Raw genomic sequence first — 20,694 nt, forward strand, 5'->3', positions numbered from 1 at the left:
CAGACTTCCACCCCTCAACAGGCTAAACACTGGCAGGCTTCCTCTTCAAAATCAGGGAGTTCTAAGCAAACTTCCCAAAGCAAGCATTCCCAATGACTCCGGCCTTCTCCTGCCTGCCTCTGCGGGCCCAGGGTTTTCGTTGAGGGGAAGGTTAGCCATGTTTGCACATGTCTGGTTTACCATCACAGACAAATAGGTGCTCAAAATAGTATCCCAAGGCTACAAGTTCTCCTTTCACACCTTCCCTGCCACCAAGGATACCCAGATATCCCCCCAAATCAAAGGGCAGAAGCAGAAAAAACAAGTTACTTTACTAAACCTGGGAGCAGTAGAGCCAGTTCCGGCACTACAGATAGGCCAGGGTTTCTACTCGAGACTTTTCCTGGTTGCCAAAAAAGAGGGCACCTGGCGCCCTATTCTGGATTTGTCCATTCTAAATACATTTCTGGTAATTCCCAAATTCAAAATGCTCACTCTTCAGCAGTTGCTGCCAATGCCTGTCAAGGATTCCTGGCTGGTGACTTTGGATCTCAAAGAAGCTTATCTGCACATCCCAATAAGGGAAAGCTGCAGGCAGTTCCTTCACTGCTGGGTGGGGAACAGGCACTTCCAGTTCTCTGCACTGCCCCTTTGGCTTATCTGCTACTCGCAGAGTTTTTAGCAAATACCTGGCTCCAGTCATTGCTTTTTGCAGGCAAAGAAACATTCAAATTTACCCTTACTTGGACAATTGTCTTATTCGGGCAAACTCTCCGGAGCAGCTTCTAAAGCATTTGGACTTTGTAAAGAACCTTCTCACCTCTTTGGGCTACACCATCAACGAAAAGAAGTCAAAATTGGTACCCACCAGGGAGATTGTATTCCTGGGAGCGAGGCTGAACACAGCCACCCAGACGGTATTCCTCCCTCAAGAGAAACAAATGGATCTTTCAAATTACTTCAAAAATTTGGCAAGCATGACCCAGCTCTCTTCAAAGGAATTCCTGCAAGCCCTGAGATTCATGGCTTCATTTATTCTGATGATTCCATATACTAGACTGCATATGAGGAAAATACAATGGTACCTCAAAAGCCTTTGGTGTCAACACACTCAGGATTTAGACTTGATACTTCCTCTGATTCCCTGCCTGCAGACGGAGTTCCTTTGGTGGGCGACGGCCTGTATACAGAACAAAGGCCTGCCTTTCTGTCTACCTCCTGCCAGCCAGACTCTCACCACAGATGCCTCGGACTACGCTTGGGGAGCACATCTAGGGGGCAAATGCATTCAGGGGAGTTGGAACTCTCAACAGGTTCATTTGCACATAAATCTGAAGGAATTGATGGCAGTCCAGCAGGTCTTAATGGCTTTCAAACATCTTCTCTCTCCTGGTACTCTTCTGGTCAGGACAGACAACACCACAATCATGTGGTACATCAACAGGCAGGGAGAGAATGCACTCTTACCCCCTGTGCAGAGAAAGCATGATACTATGGTCCATAGCAGTTTCCATGGGCATTCATCTGATAGCTCAGTTTCTTCCAGGAAGGCTCAATGCCTTGGCAGACCGGTTGAGCAGGCAGGTCCTGGATCCTCATGAGTGGCAACTAAACAAGACCATCTTCTATCTCATCATTCAGCATTTGAGTACTCCCCAGATGTGGATCTCTTCTCATCTCCAGCCAACCACCTTTTTCCAACCTTTTGCACAGGGATCATCACAACAACGCTTGGAAAGTGGATGCTCTGTCCTTCCCCTGGGCACAGCTCTCGATTTATGCATTCCCTCCTCTGCCTCTTCTTCCCAGAGTGCTGTTAAAGTTAAGGGACGAAAAAACAAGGGCCATCATCATAGCTCCAGACGGGCCCTGACAATATTGGTATCCACTACTTTGCAGTCTCTCCTAGTCTCGGCCTTGGCATCTTCCCCTGATACCAGATCTCTTGGTTCAGGAGGGGGGAAGTATTCTGCATCCTCATCTTCAGACTCTGCATTTGACAGCTTGGCTCGTAATTTAAACCTTTCACAACAAGTGGTTGAGGTCCTTCGTGAGGCCAGGAGGCCTAGCACTAGGAAATCTTACGCAGAGAAGTGGAAAAGATTCTCCATTTGTATGCAGACTAGAGGGGAAGACCCTTCTCAACCTTCTCTTCCTCTCATTCTTGACTATCTGGCAGGCTTGCTTAATGGTGGACTTTCCTTTTCTTCTATCAAAATCCATGCTTCAGCCATTTCAGCTCATTGTTCCTTTGAGCATCCCATTTTCTCTCATCCTTTGATGAAACAGTTCCTCAGGGGAGCTAGCAATTTAAAGCCTCCCAGAAGGGCACCTACTCCTGCTTGGGATCTCAATTTTGTACTTGAGAAACTTACTCTGCCTCCTTTTGAACCAGCTGTCTCAGCAGACCTAAAGTTTCTCTCCTGGAAAACTGCCTTTCTTTTGGCTATTACTTCAGCTAGAAGGGTTTCTGAGCTGCAGGCCTTAATGGCAGTAGAGCCTTTTATCACCTTCCATGTGGATCGGGTTTCTCTTCGAACTAATCCCTCCTTTATGCCTAAGGTGGTTTCTAGCCTGTCTCTTAACCAGTCTATCCACCTGCCTACCTTCTTTCCTAATCCTCAGAATAAAGGGGAAAGGTTACTGCATTCCCTGAATGTGCATAGACCGCTTAGATTTTACCTGTCGGATCAGTTGTTGGTCAGTTTTGCTCCTGGAGCTCAGGGCAAAGCTATTTCTAAACAGACCATTTCTAAGTGGATTGCTGATTGTATTCACTTTTGTTACTTACAGCATGGCAAGGTTCCTTCTCCGAGTATTAGGACCCATTCTACTAGGGCAGCCTCTACCTCAGCAACTTTCTTAAGAGGTGTACCTACTAGGGTCTTACTGGAAGCAGCTACATAGACTTCTGTGCACACTTTCACTAAACATTACAATTTACCCTTGTTTTCTAAGTCCAGGGCTGGTTTTGCCACTGCAGTGTTGCAGGGCATCCTTACCAACCCTTAAACAGTGGGTGTTCCTCCTCCCTTTTGTTTTTTTCCTGGGCTTTGGGAATCAACCCATTTTGTAAGGACTGCAACAGTGAAAGATGATGAACATAGTACAGTTGTGTACACTTATCATAAATGTATATGTTCAAGTGTATTCACTGTTGCATTCCTGGTCCCCCCCCCCCTTTCCATCCCCCTTTTTTTTCCTAGGGCACAGACTGGATTTTCTTTTCTGGTCTAACCTTTTTGGGGGGGTTCCTGACAGTTAAGGCAAGAAAAACTGAGGAAATGGCATCGGCTGCCACCTTTTGTACCTGACGTCCTGACGTCAGGCCTAAGCCGAAGACAGCTGATATCATATACCAAGGACTTGGGTATTCTGTCTGACTGTGGGCTACCGGGAGCCGGATAACCCATTTTGTAAGGACTGCAATAGTGAATACACTCAAACAACTACATTTATGGTTAGTGTACACAATTGTACTTTTCTTTGTTTCTGCACTTTGTATGTTGAGCATTGCTTTAACTAGAACACTTAGTCCTAAACAGTGCAGGAAAGATTTTCAGTTTTAGGTTCTTCAGCTTTAATTTACTGTAATCGCATTTGAATACGGTTAGGCCTGTCATGTAGCTTTCTGGACGTTTTTATCGCACTGCATTTTCTCCATTCTAAATTGTACACTTTAGTGAGTCCAGCTGTTACATTGTTTTGTTTTCCCTGTTGAAAAATAGAAACATTGGTATGTTGCTGCCATTTGTAAGCACTAGCTGATGCAGGTTTTGGAACGTGAATATTATGTTGTTGTGGAGTGTCAAGACGGGGATTTGTATTTGTAGATGCTCTTGCAGATATGTCCTTCATTACTGTTGCGTATCTTGATGTCAGCCATCATCTTCATCAGCACATTATTTTCCCACTCTTATATTCTTTCTTGCACAGCTGGATTGCAGTCCGATGTATAACAGTTTCTCCCCTTTCTCCATTTTCTTGATTTTTCAGCAAGTTGCTTTGATTTTACATTCAACTGCCATAGCACCGCCTGAGAAAGCTTTTCTATGGCACCATTCTTCTGACATGCTGTATCTAATTTTTTTGTGGGGGTTTAAGGGCAGCGTTCAGCATTGTTCCCCACCCCCCGAGGTGGCCCACAGGAGATGCAGAAGAACATTGTGGAAGCTCAAACATGAAGACAAGGTTATGCAGGCATTTGGAGACAAATCACTCTAAAATCTACTCAATTTCTCATTCAAGAGATTATAAAAGGCCAAGGGCAGGCAGGTGTGTGGCCAAACCTGGATTGGACCACCAACAATAAAGTTAGAGAGCAGTGAAAAGGTTGATGAAACAAGATGAGTTTAAGGTAAATGGAGTTTATTCTTTCCAGTGTCCAGATTGCAGAAACAATGTGTACAACCACACACACACACACACACACACACACACACACACACAGACACACACACACACACACACACACACACACACACACACACAGACACACACACACACAGTTCAGTCTAGACTTGTACAGTAGCAAGCACTCACTGCTATAAAAGCAGGTACTGCTGCAAAAATGTTGTAAATTAAGTGGAAAGCATATGCTGTAGTAAAAGTCTTCCTCAAGACAGATGCTGCAGTACGAGTCCCAAACAATGAAAGTAACTACAAACTTAAGTCTCCCTCCCTCTCTCTCTCTCTCTAAAGGAGGAAAAAAATATAGGCTCACATTTGCATGGAGGTTCAATAGTATGTCCCAAAGTTCTTCGTGTTTCACTGTTGCAGTCATCACATTTGGGTTATCTGCCTGCAGGTAGCCCTCAGCAAGCCTGAATACCAGAGTCTTGGATTCCTGCATCGGATGCTGTCTCTTCTTCCATGACGTCAGATCGTTAGGGGTATAAAACATGCAGCTGACGCCATTACATCAGTCTTTCTTGCCGTGCGGTGCCCAAAGCAGAAGCAGTTCGCAAGAGCTGGTCAGCCGACTACTGAAATTTTCGTTTTCGAGTTTCAGAACCAAAGTCTTCCAAAAAGCTAAGTACCCCCGTTGGGGATCCCTTTTCTTGCTCTTAACCGATGTCAGTAAAAGTTAACAATCGTCTTACCTGTGGAAAGCAAATACCTCATAAAGATTTTCATTCGTACTGCATTCCTTGCTTAGGCCCAGACCACAATGTCCCTCGCTGTCGGTTTTGTGCCTTGTTCAACCCCCGAACTATTTGTCGACGGGCTATATTTGCAGCAAATTATTTTGGTACTCTGTGTAACTATCCAAAAATTACTTCTGTAAGCCAGCCGACTACCGATATTTTGAAAAAACGTAAGGATAAAGACAGACAGACCGCATAGGTCCAATACTGCCGACGACGCTTCCATTAAGCTAGTCGCCAGTTCGCCGGTACTCAGTGAGGAGCTTTCGCAGCCCATGATAAACACTACCTCAGATTCGCAGGCCTCTACTGAGACCCATTTGGAGTCCGGTATGCCGCAAAATGCTTCTTCGACTATGGAAAGTGCGGATGTCTCTGCCTTGGTGGGTCCAGAGCCACTGTGCAGGCATCGGCGTCTGAAGGTGTATTCAGGCCTACAGACTTGCATTTTAAACCAACGCCATCTTCTTTATCCAGGCCTCAAACTCAACTCACGCCTAGAAAACCGACGTCCAAACTGCATGCTCAGGCCCATATGCCTAAAAAACAAATGCTTAGAATGGCTGAAAACATTATTACCTTAATTAGGAAAAGCCAGTCCTCCCCCCTAAGAGACCTAGAACTGATTTTCCTTCTGATTCTTCTGATCAGGAATCTGATATTTCTGTTTCTTCTGATTACCAGGATTTACCCTTATCTACCTATGAGGATTTTGATGCAGAGTATTCCATTCCCTCTGCTTCCCCTCCAGAAGATTTTTCTTTTGGTGAAACCTTGCACAATCTTAGGGAGCATTTCCACTGGGAAAGCCAGGATTACTCTGACTCCAAAAAGAGGCTTAGGGAATTCTTACTCCTCCATCAACACAGGCTTTTAGCTATCCCTCCTGTTCTAAACACTGTAGATGAGTCTTTCTTGGAATCTAGCCTTTCCTCAGACACTTTACCTCCAGCTCCCAGAAAACCTGACAGGTATTACAGAGTTACTTGACTCTCATAAGTTCCTCTTCAAGAATCCTACTTCGGATGCAGAGACCATTTCCCAAGGACCAAAGGGCATTAAGGCTACTGCTACCAAAAACCCTACCCTTTCTGATAGAGATTCTAGAGCCTTGGACAGGTGGGGTAAGAAGGTAGATACTTCTGCTACTTTGGCCATTAGGACTTTAAATTGCCAGTTTCATATGTTAAAGTACCAGCAGTATATTATGGAACTACTTAAACAGAAAATGATGTTGATTCCTGACTGTGCTGAACACAAAGAATTACAGGATTTAATGCATTCTGCAGAACAAGTTGGTAAACGTACTGTGCAATGTGGTTTTGACTCTTTAGAAGCATCTTGCAGGGCTGCTGTCACTGGGTCTGTACTTAGAAAGCATGCTTGGCTTAAGGAGCAAAATTTGCCAGATCATGTTAAAGCTAAATTACTGGATGCTCCCATAAATCAAGACTGCCTGCTTGCAACAAAGCAGAAGTCCTCAAAAAGACGGAGGAAAAAGCTAAATCTATGCAAACTGTTAAAGATTTCCTGCAAGTACAGCCTCCCAGATTTAGCTGGCATTGGCCTTCAAATAACTGGTCCTTTCCAGCCTCTTCCAGGTTTCTCAGTCCAAACCAAGGAACAGCAGACCCACCTAGGTTACAGTCTCAGGTTACACACAGGCCTAAGCAGTGGGGGACTCCCACTTCCAAAGCAGGGAGTAGTAAGACACCCCCCCCTTACCAAAAAATGGCACAATGACTTAACCTTAACCCTTCCAAGCCCTGCTCAACTGCCTGCTCCCTTAGGAGGAAAGCTCGCCTTGCATGCAAAAAACTGGGAACTCAGCTCTACTAAATTCTCCAGTTATAGGCCAATAGCTATACTCTCTCCACTTGCAAAGATTATGGAAAAATGTATTCATAGACAACTCATGCACCACCTAATCCAAAATCGCCTTATGGCAGACACTCAGCATGGCTTTCGTCCTCATCACAGCACTACTTCAGCCCTCCTAGCCTTTACTAACACCATAAACCATAATCGCAACAATAATTATATATCCTCAGCCCTCTTTTTGGATCTTTCCAAGGCATTCGATATGGTTGATCACCAACTTTTAATCCACACCCTGCAAACATTCTGTCTAGATACTGGAGCCCTCCAATGGTTTCAATCCTACCTGAATGGTCGACAGCAGGCTGTCCTCTGGCAGAACAAACTCTCTAACCTTCTACCTAACACCCTCGGAGTACCACAAGGCTCTATACTAGGGCCCTTGCTGTTCTCCATCTTCATTAACGACCTTTATACTGTCATCCCAAAAGTCAGCTGTATCCAATATGCTGATGACTCTACTCTGATTTGCTCAGCCACATCTTCAGTAGAGTTATGGTCAGCTACCCAGACCACCTTTAATACAATAGAAAACTGGCTTTCTGAACATCGTCTGATCCTAAATTCCAAAAAAACTAAAATGCTGTTATTTTCACCAACACGTAGGTCTACCGCTTTCACCTTTACCATAAAATCAAATGATGGCACAATAATCTCCCCTGACCCATCTACAAAACTATTAGGTGTCATCATAGACAATAATCTCAAATCTGACCTACATGTTAACCAAACTATCAAAACCATCAATAAAAAACTGGGGTCACTTTACAGAATAAAAGCCTTCCTAACTCCTCCAGCTAAAATTGCCATAGCTCGCTCTCACCTTCTTTCAACCCTTCTGTATGCATCCCCTCTACTCTTGAATTTGAACAAGACTGTCCTTAACAAACTCTCAATTTGCTACAACCACATTGCCAGGTTTGCCACTGGGCTGCCTTTTAGGACACATCATTGCATCAATATAAATCAGCTTGGTTGGCTTGAACTACCTAGCCTAATCCAGTATAACCAACTGATTATGGCCTATAAAATCCTCTATAATCCGGACAATACTCCTGCACTTAAAAATATTATCACCCCCTATAACAATCCTAGACCGCTTCGATCCTCTAACAAACTACTAATTCAGACTAGCAAAATTAATAACACAGCCGGTGATTCTCTCTTTGCAAACTCTGTAAGTAGATCCTGGAACTCTCTTCCAGCTGATATTACCTTACTTTCCACCTTAGGTCAATTTAAAACTAGACTCAAACAACATTTGTCACTTAACTGGCTATGTCAATGTATCAAGCCAGGCTAACTCGAATGTGTAAAAATCTGTTAACCAGTTTACTGTGTAATTTAATTTAATCCTGACTTGTGCTCAGGACTAACTGTAACCTGTGGAACTTGTTTAACTTGCTTACTTATGTAATCTCTGTAAATAGTCTGTTTGTAATATGTAATGCTGGTATTATGTAATGCTGTATCTGCTTACCCTTGGAGCTTTTCTCCCCGGGCCTCCGCTGAAAATGGACATTTATCCAGTCGGACTATCCCGGTCAACAAATGTAAAATAAAAAATAAATAAAATAAAATCATTACCCAGGACAAATGGGTTTTGAATATAGTTTCCCAAGGATACAGATTCCACTTCCACACCCTACCCAGTCCCAAATGATGGGACAGACCTACCCCCAAATCAGTGGGCAGAGGCTCTACAGCAGGTTCTCTTTCTTCTAAGTGTCAGGGCTATTCAACCTCTCCCAGCAGAAGAAAGTGGACAAGGTTTTTAGTCAAGACTTTTCCTGGTACCCAGAAAAGACAGCTCCCGGTGTCCTATCCTGGACTTTTCTATTCTAAACACCTTTTTGGTAATCCTAAAATTCAGAATGCTAACACTTCAACAGCTGCTTCCTATGCTAGGCAAAGATGCCTGGTTGGCAACCTTAGAATTAAAGGAAGCTTACCTGCACATTCCAATAAGGGAATCTTGCAGGAAATACCTACGCTTCAGGGCAGGCTCCATGCACTATCAGTTCTCTGCACTTCCCTTTGGCTTATCTACTGCGCCCAGGGTATTCACAAAGTGTCTAGCTCCAGCCATTGCATTTTGCAGGCAGAGAAATATTCAGATATGTCCATACTTGGACGATTGTCTGATTCAGGCAGAAAGCCAGGACTTGCTATTAAAACATCTGGCATTCATAAAGAAACTTCTAACCTCACTTGGGTACACTATAAACAAAAAGAAATCTCATCTAGTACCCTGCCAACAGATTGTATTCCTGGGAGCAAGCTTGAACACAACTTCCCAGATGGCTTTCCTCACTCCAGAGAAACAAGTTTATTTGACAACCTACTTCAAACCACTGGCCACAAAGACCCAGCTATCTGCAAGGAAAATTCTGCAAGCCCTGGGGTTCATGGCCTCTTGCATTCTACTAATTCCATATGCAATACTGCATATGAGGAAACTACAATGGTATCTAAAAAGCCTATGGTGTCAACATTCTCAGGACCTGGAATCAATGATTCCTATCATTCCTTGCATAAAGACAGAGTTCCTTTGGTGGGCAGAGGCCTGCTACCACAACAAGGGGCTCCCTTTCACTCTGCCCCCTGCCACCCAAACCGTAACAGACTCATCAGACTATGCATGGGTGGCTCACTTGGCAGGGCAGTGCATTCAGGGCCAGTGGAACCCGAGACAGAACCAAAAAGAAATGTTAGCTGTACAGAATTCCCTGACAGCCTTCAAAGACCACATTCTTCCAGGACAGTTATTGGTAAAGACAGACAACACCACAGTTATGTGGTACATAAACAAGCAGGGGGGAACCCACTCGTACCCTCTCACCAGACTAGCCATGGCTCTGTGGAACACAGCCTTGAGCTACCAAGTGCACCTACAGGCTCAATTCCTGCCAGGAAAGCTAAATTCTCTGGGAGACAACCTAAGCAGAAATCTCATGGACCCACACAAATGGAAACTGGATCCAAAAATATTCAACCTCTTGAGGAACAAATGGGGGACTCCAGAGATAGACCTGTTTGCCTCCCCTCAGAACTACCAATTGGACAAATTCTGCACAAGGACTTCCCACAGTCAAGCTTGGAAAGTGGATGCCCTGTCCTTTACCTCGGAAAGCCTCTTGGTTTATGTCTTTCCCCCTCTGCCTCTCCTTTCGAAGGTTCTGCTAAGGAGAAGCCAAGGACAATACTGATTGTACCAGACTGGCCACGCCAGCACTGGTACAGCCTCTTGCTCAGTATGGCACTGCTGGAACCTTGGCACCTGCCTCAGACCCCTTCCCTGCTGTCCCAGTAGGTGGGCCAGATTCTGCACCCTCAGCTTCAAACCCTGAACCTTGCAGCCTGGCAAATTTCTTGAGCTCTCCAATAGCATCCCTCCGTAAGCAGGTGCTAGATGTCCTTCTGGTGGCAAGGAGGCCTAGTACTAGAAAATCCTATGCTGAAAAGTGGAAAAGATGCTGTTCCTGGAGCCAGGCTAGGGATGGGCACAACGGTGCCCAGCTTACCTCATATACTTCAGTACTTAACAGAAATGCTCCACAAGGGCCTATCCTTCTCGTCAATTAAAATTCATACCTCTGCCATTTCAGCACATTATAATACTGAACCACCCCTTTTCTCTCACCACCTGCTAAAGCATTCCTCAGAGGGACCAAAAATGTAAGACCCTCCCAGGTGAGCCCCTACTCTAGCATGGGACCTTAACTTTGTATTGGAAAAGCTCACTCTCCCTCCTTTTGAGCCAGCTGCAACTGCAGAGCTGAAATTCCTTTCTTTGAAAACAGCCTTCCTTCTAGCCATCTGAATTACAGGCTCTCATGGCAGTGGAGCCCTTCATTATCTTCCATGCAGACAGGGTTTCCCTCAGGACCAATCCTTAATTTATGCCCAAGGTGGTGACTAGTGTGGCCCTAAATCAGTCCATTCATTTGTTTACCTTTTTTCTGAATCCACAAAACAAAGGAGAACGAATACTGCACTCTTTGGACGTGCACAGACGACTTAGATTTTATTTAGACAGGACTAAGCCTCTCAGAAAATCTGAGCAGCTGTTAGTTGGATTTGCTGCAGGGGCAGACGGGAAGGCCATTTCAAAGCAAACCATTTCTAAATGGATAGCCCATTGCATTCATTTCTGCTGTAAGCACCATGGAAAACCTACCCCATAGGGGATAAGATCACATTACACCAGGGCTGCATCTACCTCTACAACCTTTCTCAGAAGAGTCCCTACCAGGGACATCCTAGAAGCTGCTACCTGGAGCTCTGTACATACCTTCACCAAGCATTACCACATGCCTATTTTTTCTAAATCCAGAGCTGGTTTTGCCACTGCCGTCTTGCATGACTTAACAGCTGGCCCTAATGCTCTCTAACGTCGTCCTCCTTTCCTTAGCTTTGGGAATCAACCCAAACGTAATGACTGCAACAGTGAAACATGAAGAAGATAGTACAGTTGTGTACACTTACCATAAATGTAGATGTTTGAATATGTTCACTGTTGCAGTCCTGGTTACCCTCCCTCCAGCCCCCTGACTTCTCTTAGTTCTACCTTTCCTTCTTGTTTGGTGTATTTAAGCTTTGTGGTGTATTTGCTTTTTGATGGAGGTGTACCATAACATATAATTGCTTCCCACTGTGGGGGCACCTGACATCTGGGGCAAGACAAACTGATGTAATAGAGTCGGCTGCATGTTTTATACCCCTGACAACCTGACGTCATGGAAGAAGAGACAGCATCCGATGCAGGAATCCAAGACTCTGGTATTCAGGCTGGCTGAGGGCAACCTGCAGGCAGATAACCCAAATGTGATGACAGCAACAGTGAATACACTCAGACATCTACATTTATGGTAAGTGTACACAACTGTACTTTCCTTCTTCAGGTCCCTTTAGAAGACCAAAGGTTGAAGGCTCCTTTCTAAGTCGAGTAGTCTTTGATTACACTCATTTGAAGAAGAAGCTGTTTTGCAACATTGTTTGCAGATCAGAATAGTTCTGTTCAATACAGATTATCTGAAGGCTACCATGTACTGCCTAAAGAGTGGAATGTTCCTTAGAGGGGAATAGCTGTCAGATAAAATACATGAATACGGAGGGGGGGAATGAGTGTAGGTCAACAAATAACACCCCCATGGCAGAAGCAGTTGTCAGTATTACCCCCTCATGATTCCATGAAGATCCACACCTGCCCCTACCCTTAGTCAAAGAAGATCCGGGGGTGGAAGGAAGAGCTGGTAGACCTAGTGATGGAAGGGAAGTAGAGGGATGGCCAGAAAGTAGCAAAAAAAAATGGGGGGGGGGGGGCAGGACTTTACCAACTTCTTCAAAAGCATGGTTAAGTTTTCAGCTTTGGCTATCATCCCGTTTGGCTGATACATTAGATATTTCCCAGAATGTATTACATTCCATATGTGAGTCAAAGAGCTTTATCTGATCAGTTCCTGGTTTAGTGTGACCATCTTCAACATATGACATATTGATTGACTTTTCTGTAACTGAAGTCAGTTGTGTGCTAAAATATTAGGTTGTACCAGTTAGTGTCTTCCTACAGATTTACCAGTCTGCCCTAACATTTCAGGTAAATTGTTGCATTCCTTTTTCTTTGTCCACAAATGTTATGGTTTGACCTTGTTTGAGACTCAGGTTACTACCTCATTACAGCACCTTTGGCTGTTTCGCACAGTTGGTACCATGTTTTTCTTTGTTGATTTCATAATGCTCAGTCATTTTTTTAAACACGTGGAGTGCCTTCTGTGTGGAGTCTGCATGTCCTCCCCGTGGTCGAGTGACTATAAAGACATGCAGGTAGGTGCGAGCGTGAATGGGCATGCCTTCGTTGAAGGTTGGGCGTTGGGCTGGCAACTTGGCACCATAAAAATCCACTGCCAATCATGAGCGGACCGGAGTTCCGCTGTGGCGATTCTTAACCGAGAAAAGCTGAAAGTCTTTAAATTCACACATTTTGAAAATGTAACATGGGTATGCATATGTTAATAAATAAGAAAAAAATAAACATTTTCATTATTTTTATACATATGTATTTGTTTCAACAATAATTCATTCCAACATTACATAAGTTGCTGATGTCATGCCTTCCTTTAAACTTCACTTCTCCTGATCATTACTGTGCATATTGTGTTCCCAAAGATTTAATTTATTTCTGTGTAATTTGCTCCTTCCCTTTCTGTCGCACCTCCAATTCTTTTATTGCATTGTAATACTCAGTACTTCAGTTATAGTTAGTTTAGGCTTTGATTTCCATGTTTTTTAGTAATTGCTTTTTTTTTGTAGTCAGTGGCACTTAGTATGGACTTACTTTTTCTAAGGAATTCAGTTCTTGTAATCCATCTCAGAATAATCAGTTCTTTAGTTATAATGTGTTGCTCTCCAACTTTTCTGACAAAATACAATAAAGGGAAGTTTTAAAATCTGCCAACTTGTTAAATTTTCAAAAAACGTGTTTCAAGTTGCCTGTCGTTCCCCTCACCTCTCCAGCATTTTCCATCTGCCTGAGAGTAAACATTCTCTGAAGGTTGCTTGGGGTATAAAAATATCTGTGCAAACACTTCCATGTAAATATCCTAAACCTTCTGAACTTTGTTGCAAACTTGGGAGCCATACAAATATCCTTCCACTGTTCTTTCGTGTATTGCCTTTCCATTCTCTCTTGTTTGCATGGAAAAAGAAAAAAATATTCCCCTTGTCCATATCATAAACTAAGCTCGTTAGTCTACACTTCCACCAGTATAATACCAGGAGGATTTTTAATTTTATACACACAATATAATCAGTGCATCTGATGTCATTTTCATTCATTCCTCAATTTATGGGTTTCTCTGATATGGCTTGAACGTAATTACTTACACTCTTGGATCTGACTCTCCAGCTCCTCCCTTTAAACATAATGCCTCAGAGCCCTGTAATCCCCCAGATCTCATTTGCCACTTCTATGCTCCAGATGTAGATCATGTTCTGTCGAGCTTTTAGGGTGTTTTCGTGAGTTAATATAGAAGATTTTTATATTTATTATACCTTTTTGCACTATACAGTGGATATGAAAAGTGTACACACCCCTGTTAAAATGCCAGGTTTTTGTGATATAAAGAAATGAGACCACAATAAATCATATCAAAACTTTTCCCACCTTTAATGTGACCTATAACCTGTACAATTCAATTGAAAAACAAACAAATCTGTTAGGGGAAAACATATAAAAAATTACTGTACAATAAGCTGGTTTCATAAGTGTGCACACCCTTAAATTAATACTTTTTTAGAGCACCTTTTGATTTAATTACAGTATTCAGTCTTCTTGGGTACACATCTGCTGTCAACTAAAGAGACTCTGATTAACCCCAAATAAAGTACAGCTGTCCTAGTAGGATTTTCCTGACATTTACTCAGTTGCCTGCTACAGCAAAAGGCATGGTTCGCAGCAAGCTTTCAAAGCATCAAAGGGATCTCATTGTTGAAAGCTGTCAGTCAGAAGGGAAAAAAAAATTCCACAGCATTGGCTATACTATGGAACACAGTGAAGACAATCATCAAAAAGTGGAGAAAATATGGGACAACAGTGATGTTGCAAAGAACTGGACATCCCTCTAAAATTGATGAAAAGACAAGACAAAAACTGGTTAGGGAGGCTGCCAAGAGACCTACAGCAACACTGAAGGAGCTGCAGGAATTTCTGGCAAGTACTGGTTGTGTACTACATATGATCACAATCACCCATATTCTCCATATCTCTGGACTATGGGGTAGGGTTGCAAGATGGAAGCCTTTTCTTACACAGAAAAACATCCTAAAATTTGCAAAACAATACATCAAGTCTCCCAAAAGCATGTGGGAAATGTGTTATGGTCTGATGAGACCAAAGTTAAGCTTTTTGGCCACAATTCCAAAAGGTACGTTTGGTGCAAAAACAACACTTTGCATCACCAGAAGAACACCATCCCCATGGAGAAGCATGGTGGTGGCAGTATCATACTTTGGAGTTGCTTTTCTTCAGCTGGAACTGGGGCTTTATTCAAGGTGGAGGAATTATGAACAGTTCCAAATACCAGTCACTTTTTGCCCAAAACCTCCAGACATCTGCTAGAAAGCTGAAGATGAAGAGGAATTTCACCTTTCAACACAACAGTGACTCCAAGTATGCATCCAAATCAATAAAAGAATGGCTTCACCAGAAGAAATGTAAAGTTTTTGAATGGCCCGCCCAGACCCAAGTCCAGTAGAAAATCTGTGGGGTGAGCTGAAGAGGGCTGTGCACAAGAGATGCCCTCGCAGTCTGTCAGATTTGGCGCACTTTTGCAAGGAAGAGTGGGCGAATATTGCCAAGTCAAGATGTGCCATGCTGATAGACTCCTAACCAAGAAGACTGAATGCTGTAATTAAATCAAAAGGTGCTTTAACAAAGTATTAGTTTAAGGGTGTGCACGTATATGCAACCAGCGTATTGTACATTTTTTTTATTTTTTATATTTTTTCCCCGTAACAGATTTGTTTTTCAATTGAATTGTACAGGTTATAGGTCACATTAAAGGTGGGAAAAAGTTTTGAAATGATTTTGTGGTCTCATTTTTTTTTACATCACAAAATCCTGGCATTTTAACAGGGGTGTGCACACTTTTTATATCCACTGTATTTCACCCTTTCTCCCTTTTCTTTATCGGGTTTGTCTGCATTAGGATTTCAAGTCATTTTTTCTTATCTGCTCCTTTTTTTATGAGTACTGTCCTAAGCCATAACTGGTAAACCCTTCTGTTTCTTTCTTCCTGTAATTTTTTATTCTACCTTTTCACAGGGTATTTCTTATAAACCATTGCTGGTATATTAATCTTAATATCTTTTCAAAAAAATTCTTTCTAATCGTTTTGCCTTCTTTTGGATATGGCTGAGAAACCAAAAAGTTAAAAAAAATGCACTTCTGTGGGCATAACATACCCAATTTTAATGCCCACTGGGAGTGCGTATATTGTTTAGGTGTGGCCCACCTTGAAAACTTCTGTCAGATGTTTGTCGTGTTTCACTGTTGCAGTCATTACATTTGAGTAATCCTGCTGGCAGGTTGCCCTCAGCCGGCCTGAATTCCAAAGTCTTGTATCCTAAGTCGGCTGCTGTCGCCCCTTCCCTGATGTCAGGTCGTCAGGGTTATAAAAGAAGCAGCTGACGCCATTTTCTTTAGTCTTTCTTGCCGTGCGGTGCCCGAAGCAGAAGCAGTTCGCAAATGCCAGTCGGCTGAGATTTTCGTGTTCGAGTTTCAGATCTGAAGTCTTCAATAAAGCTAAGTACCCCATTGGGGAAACTTTTTTTCTTCCTCCAGACCGATGGCAGAAAAAGTTAATTGTATTTCTTGTGGGAAGCAAATACCTCATAAGAATTTTCATTCTTACTGTATTCCTTGCCTAGGCCCTGATCACAACGTTTCTGGTTGTCGGTTTTGTGCTACATTTAACCAGCGCACTATTAAGCGTCGGTATGATTTTGCTTTAAACTATTTCGGACGCCGGTTTAGGTATCCAGAAATGTCGTCGGATAGCCATCCGACTATCGGAGTCCACAAAAAACGCAAAGAAAAGGAAAGAGATAGACAACAGAGGCCTAAAACTGACGACAAAGCTTCTCCTAAGCCAGTCGCCGGTCCTCAGTGAGGTGCTTTCGCAGCCCCTGACGCCCGCTACTTTAGAGTCGCAGGCCGCTACCGACTCCCCCATAGAGTTGGCCATGCCGCTGGAAACTCAAGGTATTGGAACCTTGGATATTATCCCTTCAGATGAGTCCGGAGCTGCTGAGCAGGCAGCACTGATTCAGACCTAAACATCTTTACATCAAAGACTAAAGCACCTTCCAAAGCAAAGAAACAAATTCAAGAGCCACATGGTCAGGCTTCTATGCCCAAAAAACAGATGCTCAAAATGGCTGAAGACTTGATTACCTTGATCAGGGGTTCCCATCCCCCTCCTGATAAGAGGCCTAGGCAAGAGACTGACTGTGAATCTTCAGATCAAGGTTCCATTTCTTCTGATTCCTCTTGTGATCATGAATACTCTCTTCCCCCCTATGAGGATTCTGATGCTGAAGAATCTATAGCTTCAGCTTCTCCTCCAGAGGACTATTCTTTTGGGGAAACCTTACATACCATGAGGGAGCATTTCCACTGGAAGAGCCAAGATTTTTCATAATCTAAAAAGAGGCTCAGGGATTTCCTTTTACTACCTCAACACAAGCCACTAGCCATCCCACCTGTGTTAGACATTGTAGATGATGTGTTTTCGGAGTCTAGTCTTACCCCTGACTCCTTACCTCCAGCTCCTGTTAAGCCTGACAGATATTACAGGGTTCCTGACTCTCATAAATTCCTTATTAAAAACCCTGCTGCAGACCCAGAAACTATTTATCAGGGTCCCAAAGGAGTTGAGGCTTCCGCTGCAAAAAACCCTACCCCCTCTGACAGAGATTCTAGGGCACTGGATAGATGGGGAAAAAGTTTACACATCTGCTACCTTGGCTATAAGCACCTTAAACTGTCAGTTTCATATGCTCAAATATCAGCAACATGTCATGGCATTGCTTAAACAGAAAATGTTGTTATACTCTGAATGTGCAGAAAACAAAGAAATGCAGGATTTATTGCATGCAGCTGAACAAGTTGGAAAGCATACTTTGCAATGTGGTTTTGATTCTTTAGAGGCCTCCTGCAGGGCTGCAGTTACAGGTTCTGTTATTAGGAGGCATGCTTGGTTAAAGGAACAAAATCTGCCTGATCATGTTAAAGTTAAATTATTAGATGCACCTTTACAGCATGATACTTTATTTGGTGTTAAGGCAGAAGAGGTGTTAAAGAAAATGGAGGACAAAGCTAAATCTATGCAAACGGTCAAAGATTTAGTACAGCCACCTAGGTTTAGTAGACACCGGCCAACAAAGAATTGGTCCTTTCCTGTGTCAGACAGACCTCAAAGGGGTAGATCCAGACGCCCTAGAAGCAGATCCCAGGCGCAAGGGGAGGCTACTACCTCCAAAGTTGAAGAAGACAAATCACACCCATACAGGAAACAGTCCCAATGACTTCCCTTTGCCTGCACCAAGCACTTATCTCCTGGCAGCACCCTTAGGTGGAAAATTAGCACTTTTTTCTCAAAATTGGCACATTATAATCCAGGACAAGTGTGTCCTAAATATCGTGTCACAAGGCTACAAGTTCCATTTCCATACCCTGCCAAAGGCAAATGGCTGGCCAGATCTGCCAAAAAAATCAATGGGCAGAGGCACAAAAACAAGTCTCATCCCTCATGGACATGGGGGCCATTCAGCAAGTACCAGAGCAAGAGCAGGGACAAGGATTTTACTCAAGACTGTTCTTGGTACCCAGAAAGGACAATGCCTGGAGGCCAATACTGGACCTATCTATTTTGAACACATTCCTGGATATACCAAAATTCAAGATGTTGACTTTGCAGCAGCTTCTGCCCATGCTGGGCAAGAACGCTTGGCTAATGACTTTAGACCTAAAAGAGTCATACCTGCATGTCCCAATCAGACAGATATGCAGAAGAGACCTCAGATTCAAGGCTGGCTCAATGCATTACCAATTCTCTGCACTGCCCTTTGGCTTATCTACTGCGCCCAGGGTCTTTACAAAGTGCCTGGCACCAGTAATTGCATTCCGCAGACAGAGGAATACAAAAATATCCTTACTTGGACGACTGTCTAATTCAAGGCGAGAACAAAGACATTCTTCTACAGCATCTGGCGTTTGTGAAAAGACTTCTAACATGCCTAGGGTACACAGTCAATGAAAAGAAATCAAAACTAGTACCCTCTCAAGAGATAATATTCCCGGGTGCAAGCTTAAATACAACTGCCCAGATGGCTTATCTCACGCCAGACAAACAAAGGCAACTGACTACCTATTTCAAAATGTTGGCAACAAAGGCCCAGTTATCTGCAAAAAAAATTCTGCAGGCTTTGGGCTTCATGGCGTCCTGCATCCTACTAATTCCATATGCAAGACTGCATATGAGGAGACTTCAATGGTACCTAAAAGGTGTATGGACTCAACATTGCCACAGCCTGGAAACTGATTACTCTCATTCCCTGCCTGCAACAGGAGTTTCGATGGTGGGCAAAGGCTCGTCACCAAAACAAGGGACAGCCATTCACATTACTCCCAGCCAGGCAGACACTAACAACGGATGCATCAGATTATGCCTGGGGGGCCCACATGGCAGGAAGATGCATTCAGGGCACATGGACCTCAAACCAAATGCATCTGCATATCAATCAAAAAGAGATGCTAGCAGTTCAAAATGCCCTGACAGCCTTCAAGGACCTACTTCATCCAGGACAACTACTGATAAAGACAGACAACACCACGATCATGTGGTATATAAACAAGCAGGGGGGCACACATTCTTACCCCCTTTGCAGACTAGCCATGACTTTGTGAGAAACAGCATTGGCTTACCAAGTACATCTGCAGGCACAATTCCTGCCAGGAAGGAAAAATACTCTAGCGGATGAACTAAGCATAAACCTCATGGATCCCCACGATTGGCACCTGGACCCATAAGTCTTCAGCATGGTAACAAGGAGATGGGGATGCCCGGACATAGATCTATTTGCCTCTCCTCACAACTACCAACTAAAAAGATTCTGCACAAGGATTTATCACAGACAAGCATGGAAAGTGGACGCCCTATTTTTCAGCTGGAAAAATCTGTCAGTATATGCCTTTCCCCCACTGCCTCTCCTCCCAAAGGTACTCCTAAAGGTCAGACAGGAGAAGCCAAAGATGATACTGATTGCCCCAGACTGGCCCCGCCAGTACTGGTATCCAGTACTAAGGAGCTTGTCTCAGTGCCCAGCTTACCTCAAATACCTCATCTACTGTCCCAGCAAAACAGTCAGATCCTGCACAGCCAACTCAGAGCTTTAAACCTGACAGCATGGCGAATAATGTAGTCATACAAAACACACCTGTCAGTAAAGCTGTGATGGATGTCATTTTGGAAGCCAGAAGGCCTAGTACTAGAAAATCTTAGGCTGGAAAATGGAAGAGATTCTGTGCTTGGAACCAGGCACAAGGAACTGATACAGCTGTGCCAAATATTCCTCAGATTTTGCAATACTTAACTGAGATTCTTGTCAAAGGCCTATCTTTCTCATCTATTAAAATTCATGCCTCTGCCATTTAGGCTAATTACAATGTAGAGCCACCAATCTTTTCTCATCCCTTATTAAAGCAGTACCTCAGAGGAGCTAAAAATTTAAGACCTCCAAGGAGATCACCAATGCCTGCATGGGACCTCAACTATGTCTTGGAAAAACTCACCTGCCTCCTTTTGAGTCAGCTGCTACTGCTGATATTAAGTTTTTTTCTTGGAAAACAGCTCTGCTCCTAACAATAACTTCTGCAAGACGAGTTTCAGAGCTACAGGCACTCATGGCTGTGGAACCTTTCATCATTTTTCATCCAGACAGGGTCTCTCTGAGGACAAACTCAACATTAATGCCTAAGGTGGTGCCCAGTGTGGCTCTCAACCAAGCTATTCACCTGCCAACCTTTTATCCAAATCCACAGAACAAGGGAGGGAGAATTCTGCATTCTTTGGACGTACACAGACAGCTTAGATTCTACTTGGACAGAACCAAAGTTTTCAGAAATACA

General features: G+C 43.5%; 1 protein-coding gene across 1 annotated transcript in view; it reads left to right on the forward strand.

Annotated features, from left to right (window-relative positions):
- Positions 1-20,694, forward strand: part of DLG1 (discs large MAGUK scaffold protein 1) — a 3,205,960-nt gene that overhangs the window by 1,564,233 nt on the left and 1,621,033 nt on the right. Inside the window, exon 11 of the mRNA XM_044070715.1 lies at positions 9,750-9,768. Within this exon, the coding sequence (XP_043926650.1) occupies positions 9,750-9,768 (19 nt within the window). The remainder of the gene's footprint in view (positions 1-9,749; positions 9,769-20,694) is intronic.

This window comes from Protopterus annectens, chromosome 4.part1 (assembly GCF_019279795.1).
Source record: "Protopterus annectens isolate FY-2018-M chromosome 4.part1, PAN1.0, whole genome shotgun sequence".
NCBI lineage: Eukaryota > Metazoa > Chordata > Ceratodontiformes > Protopteridae > Protopterus > Protopterus annectens.